General features: G+C 41.5%; 1 protein-coding gene across 4 annotated transcripts in view; it reads left to right on the top strand.

Annotated features, from left to right (window-relative positions):
* DENND1B (DENN domain containing 1B) overlaps window positions 1–12,808 on the top strand; it is a 243,819-nt gene that overhangs the window by 211,984 nt on the left and 19,027 nt on the right. For all 4 annotated transcript variants that reach the window (XM_088474063.1, XM_088474062.1, XM_088474061.1 and 1 more), the window contains 3 exons: window positions 11,494–11,619; window positions 11,878–11,979; window positions 12,635–12,710. In XM_088474063.1, coding sequence (XP_088330189.1) covers window positions 11,494–11,619; window positions 11,878–11,979; window positions 12,635–12,710 — 304 coding nt within the window. The remainder of the gene's footprint in view (window positions 1–11,493; window positions 11,620–11,877; window positions 11,980–12,634; window positions 12,711–12,808) is intronic.

Here is a 12,808-nt window from a genome sequence, read left to right as displayed (position 1 = left end):
ATCACTGGCTGCCAGAGGCTCCTGGAATGTACATGATCAAATGGAATAAGCCTACATCCATAAATATGGGAGAATGGGTATATATGTAGGTGCTATATAAATAACTGTTATAGCTATATGTGCATTTTTTATTTATCAAAAACAAAAGTGCCCAAATACTGCCTTTATGGAAACCCGCATGTTACAGCACATTGCATTGATACAGATGTGCCCTCAGTCACCTATCTTCAAATCGCACCCTGCAAAATGTGACTAAGCTGCGCCATGTGTCCTGTCCGGTATTTTCAGAGTCTGTTACATGGGTAAAACATGTCAGGGTAACACGCCGGTCCCATAATACCAATTTGCCAATACCTGTATTACAGATGTGTCCTCATATACTTACCCTTTTAGAGCCTGGAGCGAGTCCTATTCACTTTTTCCTCAAATTGATACTTTCCACCACAATTTTGCGTCTTAGTTTGCATTTAGGACCTGATTCAGAGGTGCATGCAGCTGCAACCTTGCCTTATGATAATGCCACAACCAATGATCTTCCTACTGAGACTGGCAGTGGCAGCACTAATACGTCTCGGTGCATCTGAACATAGCGTACTGTGTCAGTGCTACTGCGTCTTTAGAAGCTGCCACTGTCTGAAATACACCTGTGTCTGGCTAGCTGCCCCATTATCTCCCGGGAATGCCCACTGAAATTCACTCTCCCTGTTTCCAAATTCGTTCTGCGCCTCCGAGTGCTAACCATCAGGACACATGTGCAGACATAAAACATTGGTCACTTGCGTGCATCTCTGAATCAGGACCATAGTGTTCTAGGTACATAGCATTCGTTTTTTGTGTTGTAATGGAATTAGTATAAAGTCGTAGATTGAGCATAATGGTGCATGGCGCGGGTCACTTGTATATCTCTTTTGCCTTTTTACCATCGATTGTGTACTTTTTCCTTCATTGTGCTACTTTTAGTAGTGTGGTGTGCTAAACAGTGCTCTTTGATGCGATTTGAGGATATGTATCTGTGGACACATCTGTACATGACGGAAGTAACTGAGGGGTTTATGTGCTAAGCCTTGGAGAGAGAAAAAGTGCATGGAGATAAAGTACCAACCAATCAGCTCCTAACTGTCACTTTACAGGGTGTTTTTGAAAAATTCCAGTTAGGAATTTTATCTCTGTCCAAGGCTTAGTACATAGACCCCCCATAATGCAGTGTTTCCCAACCTCGGTACTCAAGGCACACTAATAGTCCAGGTTTTAGTGATATCCATGCTTGAGCACAGATGGTTAAATCAAAATAACTGAGGTACTAATTAAGACACCTGTGCTCAATTATGGTTATCCTTAAAACCTGGACTGTTAGTGTGCCTTTAGGACCGAGGTTGGGAACCCCTGCCATAGTGTATTGGTTTGTTTCTGATTGAAGCCTCCTGTAGTACAAGCAAGATATTTTTCACTGAACCTCGAGTTTTCCATGTCTGACATTTTCAAGCATCCAACTTAATTCAAATTCATTTGACTGGTAATTTTGCCCCTCATGTCCTTTTTTGTCTACATCACAAACACTCTGCCAAGTAAGACTTGTTTATGACAACACAGAAACAGACAAAATCTCAGGTGCACAACTCCAAATTATTAATAATATATATAAATGCAATAACATTTTGCAATCAACAGAGGTTTTTAGCATAATCATGGCCAAGATTATGGACCCACCCACCATATCCAGGTAACCTCTTTCGGGTAGGTCCCTAACATACTAGGGTTCAAATCCAGAGCGCAGGACCCCCCAAAACTGCCCCAGCCAAGCCGCCCCAGGGCACCAGCATAGTAAGAAAAGTGCAGTGTGAAGAGATAGTTAGGAGCAACTGCAGCTTGGCCATGATTATGCTAAAAACCTCTATTGATTGCAAAATTTTATTGCATTTATATATATTATTAATAATTTGGAGTTGTGCACCTGGGATTTGTCTGTTTCTGTGCGTGCAATTAGTCTCATCAGGTAGCACCTCCCATTGTATATAAAGTCAGGTTGTGCAGTCCAGAAATCTTTCCCATATACTTTGTTTATGACAACGCAAGGTCCAATATAACACCATTAAAAGTCTGTTAGTGGAGCACATATTAACTGATCCGTGTACTCATCACATTCATTCGAGTCCCAAATAATAAAGGCTGTATGTAAAATAGAGTAAAAAGTGCAGTTAATTAAGAATCCTTTCACTTTAAGAGGGGATTTCCTAATAATGCTACTCCTTATTCTGGTCTCTCTTTACTGCACTATCCAAATGTCAACAAGTGCATAATCCTGGAAACACAGAACCTGCATGAGTAAAGGGAAATATTGTTTACCCATGATTAGGAGAGAAAACACCAGGGATGGACTGGGTGGTGCTCGTAAAAGGGGCGTAGTTATGCCTCACGGGGGTGTGCCGCGAGTCACAGGGGCCTGGCCTCGCGGCACGCCCCCAGTCTGTCAGTATCCCAGCTGAGTGTCGGGAGGCAGAAACTGCTCAGCCAGAGTTTAATGCTGGACTGGCCCATCTGGCCATCGCCCCTTTTGGCATTTTTCCAGAAGTTCCAGATGAGCAGTCTGGCCCTGGAAAAGACAAGCAATGTAGGGAGAAGTGCTACGGTCACTTTGAGGTAAAATTACATGTGGCCTGACCTGTCACCCAGTCACCAAATATATACTATACTATCTATATAATAATCTGCAATGGCAGGACCTTAGATGGACAAGTGCAGCTGGCATAGGGGGCACGGTGGGGTGGGGGGAGGGTGAAAGGAGTCATGGCGAGGAAATTGTAGAAGTTTTACTAGTATATTAGTGAACATTAAACAGAATAAAGTGGCGCTTTTTGATGAATTTAACACAAACACTGTCACAAATATTATTAAAATTATATAGACCATATAGGTCACTTTAATAAAATATGTTAAACACTAAAATCAATACGAACTATGAAATAAGCCAATGTATACATTAGGTACAGACCACATCAACACACTTCCTGTTAATGTATATGCCAAATATTGGGGGAAAGAATGCACAATAATGTCACTTGGATAATTGAGAAATGTATAAAGTCCAAAGGCAAGGACACTGGATGAAATCGTACCACACCAAATTTAGTGTATAGTTCAAGTGTCCAGGGTATAGTTACCAGATCCTATTACAGATAGGAGGATGCTCCTATTGACATACAATGGTATGCTGCACTTAGAGTTCTCCAAAATGTACGTCGGGGTCTGTTGAAAAATCCCGATCTTTGAAGATGGACAAAGGTGCAGGAAGGGTCCCCAGGCAAACAAAATGTTCCAGGAAGATGGATCCAAGTTGGTCAATCCAATCGTTGTGTGTGTGTGTGTAGACACTTGGCAGATGAGGAGATACTTCAGTGGTCTCCTTGGTGGTCCACTAACGCGTTTCGCTGTATCAGCTAACAGCTTTTTCAAAGGTGTAAACTCATGTGGTCAGTGGGGCCTTTTTATACCCCTTACCTGATCTTAGTGCTAATTAACACCTGAATACAATTGACAAGTCATTTATTAATACAACAACAAAAGATTCAAAATATATAATGGAGGCAGACTTATTATATATTTTGAATCTTTTGTTGTTGTATTAATAAATGACTTGTCAATTGTATTCTGGTGTTAATTAGCACTAAGATCAGGTAAGGGGTATAAAAAGGCCCCACTGACCACATGAGTTTACACCTTTGAAAAAGCTGTTAGCTAATACAGCGAAACGCGTTAGAAGACCACCAAGGAGACCACTGAAGTATCTCCTCATCTGCCAAGTGTCTACACACACACAACGATTGGATTGACTAACTTGGATCCATCTTCCTGGAACATTTTGTTTGCCTGGGGACACTTCCTGCACCTTTGTCCATCTTCAAAGATCGGGATTTTTCAATAGACCCCGACGTACATTTTGGAGAACTCTAAGTGCAGCATACCATTGTATGTCAATAGGAGCATCCTCCTATCTGTAATAGGATCTGGTAACTATACCCTGGACACTTGAACTATACACTAAATTTGGTGTGGTACGATTTCATCCAGTGTCCTTGCCTTTGGACTTTATACATTTCTCAATTATCCAAGTGACATTGTGCATTCTTTCCCCCAATATTTGGCATATACATTAACAGGAAGTGTGTTGATGTGGTCTGTACCTAATGTATACATTGGCTTATTTCATAGTTCGTATTGATTTTAGTGTTTAACATATTTTATTAAAGTGACCTATATGGTCTATATAATTTTAATAACATTTGTGACAGTGTTTGTGTTAAATTCATCAAAAAGCGACACTTTATTCTGTTTATTGTTTGTTTTCTACTGGGCCTGACTAGCCCTTTTTAGTGGCAGCTAGAAATAACCACTCATTACAGCGCCTGTATCCAATTTTTTGGTATTTCTTTTGCATATTAGTAAACATGTTTCATATTTCCAGAAAACTGGTGTAAGTCCTAAAGAATCTGTCACTCATAGCAACTAGTTCTACTATTTCTAGTACAGATAGGACCAGTGGAAGCAAACATCCAGTTGCTAAGGGTTACTGTACAACACCTTTTTCGTGAATGCCATTTTTTGAAATCTATTTCCTTCACTGAAATAAAATTGTACAAATCTTATTTATTTTTTAAGTTACTATTTTATATTTGCATGACGGTTTAGTGACAGGTATAAAATATTCATAAGCTTTGATCATAGTGTACCATGAAGACACCTCTCATTGTGCCTGTGTGTGTCTTCTATTGCATATTAAAGAAGAAATATCATTGTAAGAAATATCATTGCTTAAAATGGCATTTTATAATGTTCTTATTGACTGGTGCTCACATCAGATTACACTAACTAGTGCAGATCTTCAGGCATTTTACAGCTTATGTGCCTACGTATTAAGTTGCCATTTTTGTAGATCCAAGAGGCAGGTGCAGGGTGAGTGGCGACACAATTCATGTCATTGTGGCCTGCCCACTTTACTGGGGAAGCGTACAGGATACGCGAGGGTTCTATGAAGTAGTCACCCGGACATTACGGGCATGGAGACAAATATGTTCTAGAGAAGTGGAGACCGCCCTCACTGGTCACATTATGTTAGTAGTAATGGCTCTGTTGTTGGGAGTGGCCGAAAAGTAATTGTGCTTTTTACTACACAGGGGCCCTGATTCAGCAGGGATCGCAAATGCTAAGATGCACGCAGCCTGCCGTTTATTGAGATCTGCGCATACATATGCATCGCAGTACGTGTGCGCGAACTAGCCACTGCGATTGGAATAAGATCGCAGTGTGTATGCAGACCCATCGCAGAGTGATTGACAGAAAGTACAGTTTGTGGGTGGTGACGGGGGGTGGTTGAGCAAACGCAGGCGTGTCAGTGTGTTTGAACGCTGTTACAGGGGCGTGCATAATTAAACCCCTGCGACGGCATATGCAGCCTGACCTCTAGATACCGACAGGAAGTTTAGCAATTTGTGAGTGAGGTCTGACCTGCCTTAATTGTACGTGAGGCTCCAATGTTACTCGATGGTACCAATGTTTTCACAGACTTGCAAGGTGTTACGGATGTGAGTAAAGGGAAATGGGCATCTTTATTTTGTGCTGCGGCGGCATTGCAATCACAGTAATTTGCATAATTTTGCAGCAGAACTGCGTACGCGCTTGCTGCTGCGATCGCATAAGCGATCCTTGCTGGATCAGGCCCACAGTACACATAAAGAACAAGATAAATACAATATACTAATTAAATGGTTACAAACTTTCATAGAATGTGGGGAAATGTGCAGTTGTAGCCTCAGTAACTTTACGACACATAGAAATGTACTTGTAGAAAACATAGCTGTCAATCAATAACAGAGCGTAATATGTGCAAACAACACAAGAGACTAACCACCATGGTCCTGGGACGTAATTTCTTGTTCTGCTCTTCAGTCTTGATCCAGACATTGTTGCCTTAGGCAGAAAAACAGAAACAAGACAAAAATCCAGGAAATGACAGTGAATATACTGCATTCATATTCGGAGAAATCCAAACCATATTGACAAGCTAAATTCTGTATGCATAAAGATCAACTGAGTCTCCTTTCACCTCCTCTTGTGACCCTTCTGTGTTTGTTACTTCATTCACCCAGTTATGGTTATATACAAATTTCATTTAGAGAGGTCAACAGCATGTTTCAAATGCCAACCGTAACCATTCACAGTGCAAAGTGTTACTTAGCTAGAACATTGTGGTTTATATAGTGTGATTCTGGTAGTGATACTGTATGTGGTCAGAGATACATTACAGAGGTCTTTTTAGAGACAGAGCTGTCACTCACTAGTCCATTTCGTGAAGTCATGCTCCATTATATAAGAATATGTTTTCTGACAGTTCTGCATTGGGAGATGTATTACAGCTGAGGCTGGATGCTTGGTTCCTCCAGGTGCTTAGACAATCTATGTATGACAACATGACATATCGAACTGCAGGTCCCAACTCCCAGATTGCTATTTGTTGTATATTTGTATTTCCAGTATACACAATGTCTATACATTGTATTATATAGTTATTGACAAAGGTATTTGTTTATTGTATTTCTCTGGCAATATATAATATTGTGGGTTATTATAAAAATAAGGTAGATAATCTAAATACATTTAGCATAAATATATGGTTAGTTCAGTAAATTCTGCAAAACCAAAATACTCCCGTCCAAGGGCTATATGATAATTGCCCCCAGTGGGGCATCATCTCTTCTTTGATGTTCTCACATGGGAGGACTGAATGCAGAATGTCACCCGTGTCTGTGCCCTCATCACCCACAGCGTTGTCCTTTTCTTTAATTTCACTGTCTAAAGCCTCTCTCTGCCCTTGTTAGCAGCCTACCAGGATTACACACTAATTAATTTGACTCTTCCATTATTGTCGTTAAAGGAGGCCTACTAACACTTGTATGGTTTGTCAAGACAATTTTAACTCCTTTTTGTATGAATTCACTGTATATAATTACAGCAACAATAAAACAACATACAAGGAATTAGTTATATTGTATTTTTAGCATGGTACATTATAATCCACATACAGTATAACCTAAGTGTATGGTATGCAGTAGAGATAGGCATAGCAGCTGCAGCAACCCCAAGTTATGGATAGTCTTAATATTGCTCAACATAAGGTTATTCAAATAATTGTAAGATGTCATCTCCACTTCACAGAACCGACCAGATTGCTATTAAAGGTAGAATTTTTTTTTTTTTTTTATTGAAAAACAGTGCAAGCTACCCATACTTTTATCTACTGTATGTACAGTAATATGTGATCTTGTTACCTTAGGAAATAACTATAAAGTGGTATAGTTCCTACAAAAAGTCTGCACTTTAAGGCACGGAGTCTATTCTTTACTTCATGGCCTGGACACGCAAACAGCTAATCTTTTATTTATTAACTAGATAATTAAAGGAAAAAAAAAATAGGAAATGCCTAAATAAAAAATACATAGACATATTACACAAAAGACAAAAATGTGCTTTAAGTGCCTTGTTAAGGCCTTTAAGATAATTTAGGACAGCAAGAGACTTCCTGATCAGAACTTTTACTGGAGCCTTATAGTACAATATATACTCCTTCCATTTAGTTTATATCGTAAATACTTTGGGCTGAATTTGGGTGTATTCATGCTGTAACCCTTTGGCATGTTTTAGTAAAAGCAACAATATAACACATGAAAAGCGGTTATTTAAATGAATGACCGCATAGATGAAGCATATCACATGGCACCTGTATACAAGTACAGGCTGACAATGGCACTTAAAGCTGGGTACACACTTGTCGATATATTGTTTGTTCAATCGACGAACAATATATCCTTGAGTGCATCGGCGGGTGTATACACCCGAAATGTTTGTGAACATCAAACATATCAGGACGGACCTGTGAGCACAGCTGAGGTCTATATATTTTGCAGATATTTCTGTATGTCTAGCTGTGTGTATGGGCGACACGCCGACCACTCGTACACTGACTGCAGGGACTGCCGACACGGACATCACAGCTAGGCGGGCAAATTTGATTGCCCTCCCAGTTGTGACGTCAGGCCAGACCTATCGAGTAGCCAATGGATAAGTGTGTATAGCTTACAAATTGGCCACTTGGATGGCAGATCGCTCTGCTGATTGATCCATCATTTAATTGTGTACCCAGCATTACAAATCAGTAGATACATTATAGCAGAATTGTGCCTGTTTTGTCAGCTATAGAAATATGGGCCTGATTCAGAGTTGTACGTAAACCCGATGATTCGCGTACAACTCCGATGGTTGCTGTTTGGCACATGCTCAGGGTCTATACTGCGCATGTACCGATCAGTGTCTGCAATGATGGTCGCAGTGATCCCTAAGTCGCAACATGATTGACATGCTGTAGGTGTTTTGGCGTGTGTAAGGGGTGACGTTGACCAGCGTCCCTGAAAATAGGATGTTGGCCCCGTTTTCTGGCCATTCCGAGACCAGTGCACCCAGAAGTGTGAATTTCACGGCCATCGTGTGTAACATGAGGTTCACTTAGATGGCTGATGTTCAGTCAAGTAAACCGATGGCTGTGTCCTTGGACCCAGCAGTGGATCACAGAAGCCGGCAGGAGGCGTCTATTTACACAAGACCCCTCCTGCGGTATTAGCGTATTATTGCAGAGCCGCTGCGTGATAGCGTACAACACTGAATCAGGCCCTATACATACTCCATTCCTTCAAATCCTGTCTGTCATCATATGTGGACCATCCCCTTAGTTAAACACAAATTTTCAATTTGTATCCTAAAATGCTGCTTGTTGAAGACACTGTTTTACATAAACCATGACCGTAAGGGAAGATTGGTTTTCATTTGAAGTATCAAATTTATATTTCTTCATGGTTCTTTTGTTCTATATCAGTAAATTTGTGCCTAGAATTGAGCTTCCTCATCCAACATGTGTATGGTTCTTGCAGACATAGAATCTCCATAGAAAAGGGGGCCCTAGACTGCAAACCCTGAATATATATATAATGGGAGGTGCTACCTGTGGAGACTTTTTAAACCTCTATTTTTCACCTTCTTATATATGTAGCAGCAGCTGCTCTTATCTATCTTATACTTTCTTACACTTCACTTTCTCTCATTAGAGTGATGCCCTGGGGTGGCTCAGCTGGGCCTGTTTGGGGGTGTCCTGTGCTCTGGATTTCAACCCCAGTATGTCAGGAACCTACCCTCAGAGGTTACCTGGGCGCAGTGGGTAGGCTCATAACCATGGCCATGATAATGCTAAAACCTCTATGTATTGCAAACTTCTATTGCATAATGTATTATATATAATTATCGTATATACTCGAGTATAAACCGACCGGAATATAAGCCGAGGTACCTACTTTTACCCCAAAAAACTGGGAAAACTTATTGACTCGAGTATAAGCCTAGGGTGGGAAATGGCAGCAGCTGGTAGTGCCCCCAGTAGTAATTCCCTGGTTGTGCCCCCAGTAGTAATCCCTCCTGGTAGTGCCCCCAGTGGTAATCCCCCCTTTCAATGCCTCCAGTAGTAATCCCCCCCTGATCGTACCCCCAGTGGTAATCCCCCCTTTTAGTGCCCCCTGTAGTAATCCCCCACTGGTAGTGCCCCTGTAGTAATCCTCCCCTGGTAGTTCCCCCAGTGGTAATCCCCCCTTTTAGTGCCCCCTGTAGTAATCCCCCCCTGTAGTAATCCCCCCCTGGTAGTGCCCCCTGTAGTAATCCCCCCCTGGTAGTTCCCCCAGTGGTAATCCCCCCTTTTAGTGCCCCCTGTAGTAATTGCCCCCTGATAATGCCCCCTGTAGTAGTCCCCCCCCCCCCCCTAGTAGAGAGAGACGTGATAAGAATTAAAAAAAAATAAACACTTACCTGAAACTCCTGCTCCTGGTCCCGCCGCTGTCCTCTCCTCCGACCGCTTTGCATGGGAGAGACGTCGTCATGACGACGTGTCTCCCATCACCCACTGCGGTAGCCGGAAGATGGCTCCCGCAGTGGGAGCAGCAGCCGCTGAGAGTCTGACAGACTCTCAGCGGCTGCTGATTACAGCAAACACACATCTGCCGGCTCCGGCGGCTGTGTGTTTGGCAGTGTGTAGCGCTGACCGAACTCCGTCCGGTCAGCGCTACACTTCACTCGAGTATAAACCGAGGGGGTACTTTTTCAGCACATTTTTTGTGCTGAAAAACTCGGCTTATACTCGAGTATATACGGTAGTAATGTTGGAGTTGTGCAACTGTACTTTTTCTTCTTGTGTTTGAGACACAGAATCTCCACCAGCTCCAAGAATATGCAATATAATAAAGTATTTTTGCATTGGGACTCTCAGACTGATAAATCGGAAATACCTTAATAAATATGCAGTGCCCACTCTTTGCAGATCATATAAATATCTTCTCCCATATTACAAAACCATGTTTTATTTGTAGCCACAGTGCAAGCATCCACTGCCGAATGCCACATCTGTTCAGCCTTATGCTTCCCCATATAGATAGGTGCAATAGTACAAAAATACACCCGAGATATAATAAGACTGGTCTGCATGTTCTCTTTGTAAATAACCCTTTGTGGGGCAGATTAAATTGAACACACATAGGCGCAATAACTGCAGCTGGTTTCTGCTCACACCACCATAGGATGCAAGCAAAACATCAGTGAGGAACACTGAACCCTGCTCGTGGCTAATTGAATCTCTTCGGCCCTATGTTTTATTTGGCAGCCAATTTCCATATATCGAATAAGGTGGGAATAGTCACTTTTGATAGGAACATTGAAATTATACAATGTAGCAAAACTAGAATGCACTTGGTACTGACTTAAATGCATGAATTTTCAGCAATGAATGGGTTATCTGTCCCACAATGCAGCAGGTGCCCCTGTTTTGTTTGTTGCTAGTAGGGTGAAGGCTCTATCCCAGAGATGGCTACAGGAAGGTACACAGATATAAGAGATGTTTATGTGGTAGGCCCAGGGAGAAGAGAGTGAGAATTATTGCTTTCTCACCTAGGGTTGCCCCCACCTTCCTTTCCATTAACAGTTCAGCAGGTGTAATATACATTTTTTTGCAAAGAGCTCTGAGATTTGGGTTGACCTGGTGGGATGAGACCCACACCACTATATGTGTCTCACCCCTCACCAGGTCAATTTCACAGGTGCTAATTCACTTTATCTCCTTCCCCTGCTTATGTCACTTTCTCATTGTGTCTCTCATTCCACCCTCCTACCTTTCATGTTAACCTCTGTGTTTTACTTACCCCTCTATTCTTCCTATTAGAGGGGACTCCTGACTCCTTGTTTGTTTTTACTCTTTCCCTAAAACTCATTATTTTCCTAGTACAAGTAGCTGTGTGTGTTTATCCCAATGTATTCTACTGGGCCTTATATAATCTCCTTAGATCACTGTCTCCTGTTTTCACTATATATTGCTTATTTTCCTCTAATATCACTACATTTGTCTCCCTTGTATCCAAGGTCTCAACCCTGAAAAGCAAGCTGAAGAAGCAGTCTACATCCACAGGAGATGGAGTGTCCCGGGCGTTCCTACGAGCCCAAGCTGCACTGTTTAGTTCCTACAGGGACTCTCTCAGATACAAACCTGTGAGCTTCCATTTGACACTTTCTGCTGTGACACTGAATTACTTACATAATATAGTGACTGTACATGGTGTATTGTGCACAGACAGTTATTCCAGGAGACATACATTCATTCTAATGTTCCTGGAAATGTTGTTTCAGTTCCTGTATTGCCCTGCATCTTATGATGGTGTAAACTGATTTTATGGGATTGCAGCATGTGTTTCTGCCATTTATAAAGTTAATAATCTAGGTTTTATCCTTCTACTCTGATCTCTTTAGGGGGAACCAATTACATTTTCAGAAGAGAATTTCGTAGCCCACCGTTCCAGCACCATGAAGCATTTTTTAGAGACTGCTGTTAACCTGCAGCTCTTCAAGCAGGTATACATGAAATTGCCCATAATGTATAGACCAGCTCTCCCTCTCACACCTACAGGCACATTAAGAAGTATTCAGAAGTGTACAACGTAGTGTGTTTCCATAGTTAAATATTTTTCACTGTATGTGAACATGTCTTTTTTATCGCAGAGAAGCCTTCCCTTTTTAATCCATCCATTGAAATATTTAGGGCAGGCACATAAGCTGCCAGAGATAACTCTTAGTCCTGTGTGATTTACGGGATGACGGCAGTCACCCCAGCAAGATATAGGGATCTCCCTGCTCTGTTCAAAGGCAGTCCTGTTATCTGCCTGTGCTCTGTCCATGAACTAAACTCATCCAGTATGTATTGTGTCATTGGTGAAGATATGGAGAATGTTGCCTAAAGGACATGCTGATGAATGCGATGTTTAAACAGAGCTAAACAAAGTGCCTGTGTACTAGGAACACATTGTCTATCTTACCCAGCATCAGCCTGTTCTGCAGGGAAAGAGTGGAGAAAAACATTATGCTATTTGTAGAAGAGAACTGTAAATGTGTGGCAGAGAAATGAGAGCTGGTCCATCAGGACTATCAGTCACAGTTAATGTGTAGCTTTGCACTATGAATGTAATTATTGGCTTGTAATCTGCTTATTTTATATCTCCTTATGAATCAGTTTATAGATGGTCGACTGGAGAAACTCAACTCAGGTTATGGGTTCTCCGATATGTTCGAAGAGGAAATAACTTCAGGTAGTTGCTGTGACTGTATCGCTTATCTAATTATCTTGATATCAATTGTATATTGAGACATATCTGTTGAGCTTTTCTTATTGTCATGTTTATTTCAG

The sequence above is a fragment of the Taudactylus pleione genome, unplaced genomic scaffold (assembly GCF_031769625.1).
Source record: "Taudactylus pleione unplaced genomic scaffold, aTauple2 ptg000146l, whole genome shotgun sequence".
Lineage (NCBI taxonomy): Eukaryota > Metazoa > Chordata > Amphibia > Anura > Myobatrachidae > Taudactylus > Taudactylus pleione.
Note: the sequence above shows the minus strand (reverse complement) of the source record. Positions and strands in the feature narration are given on the sequence as shown.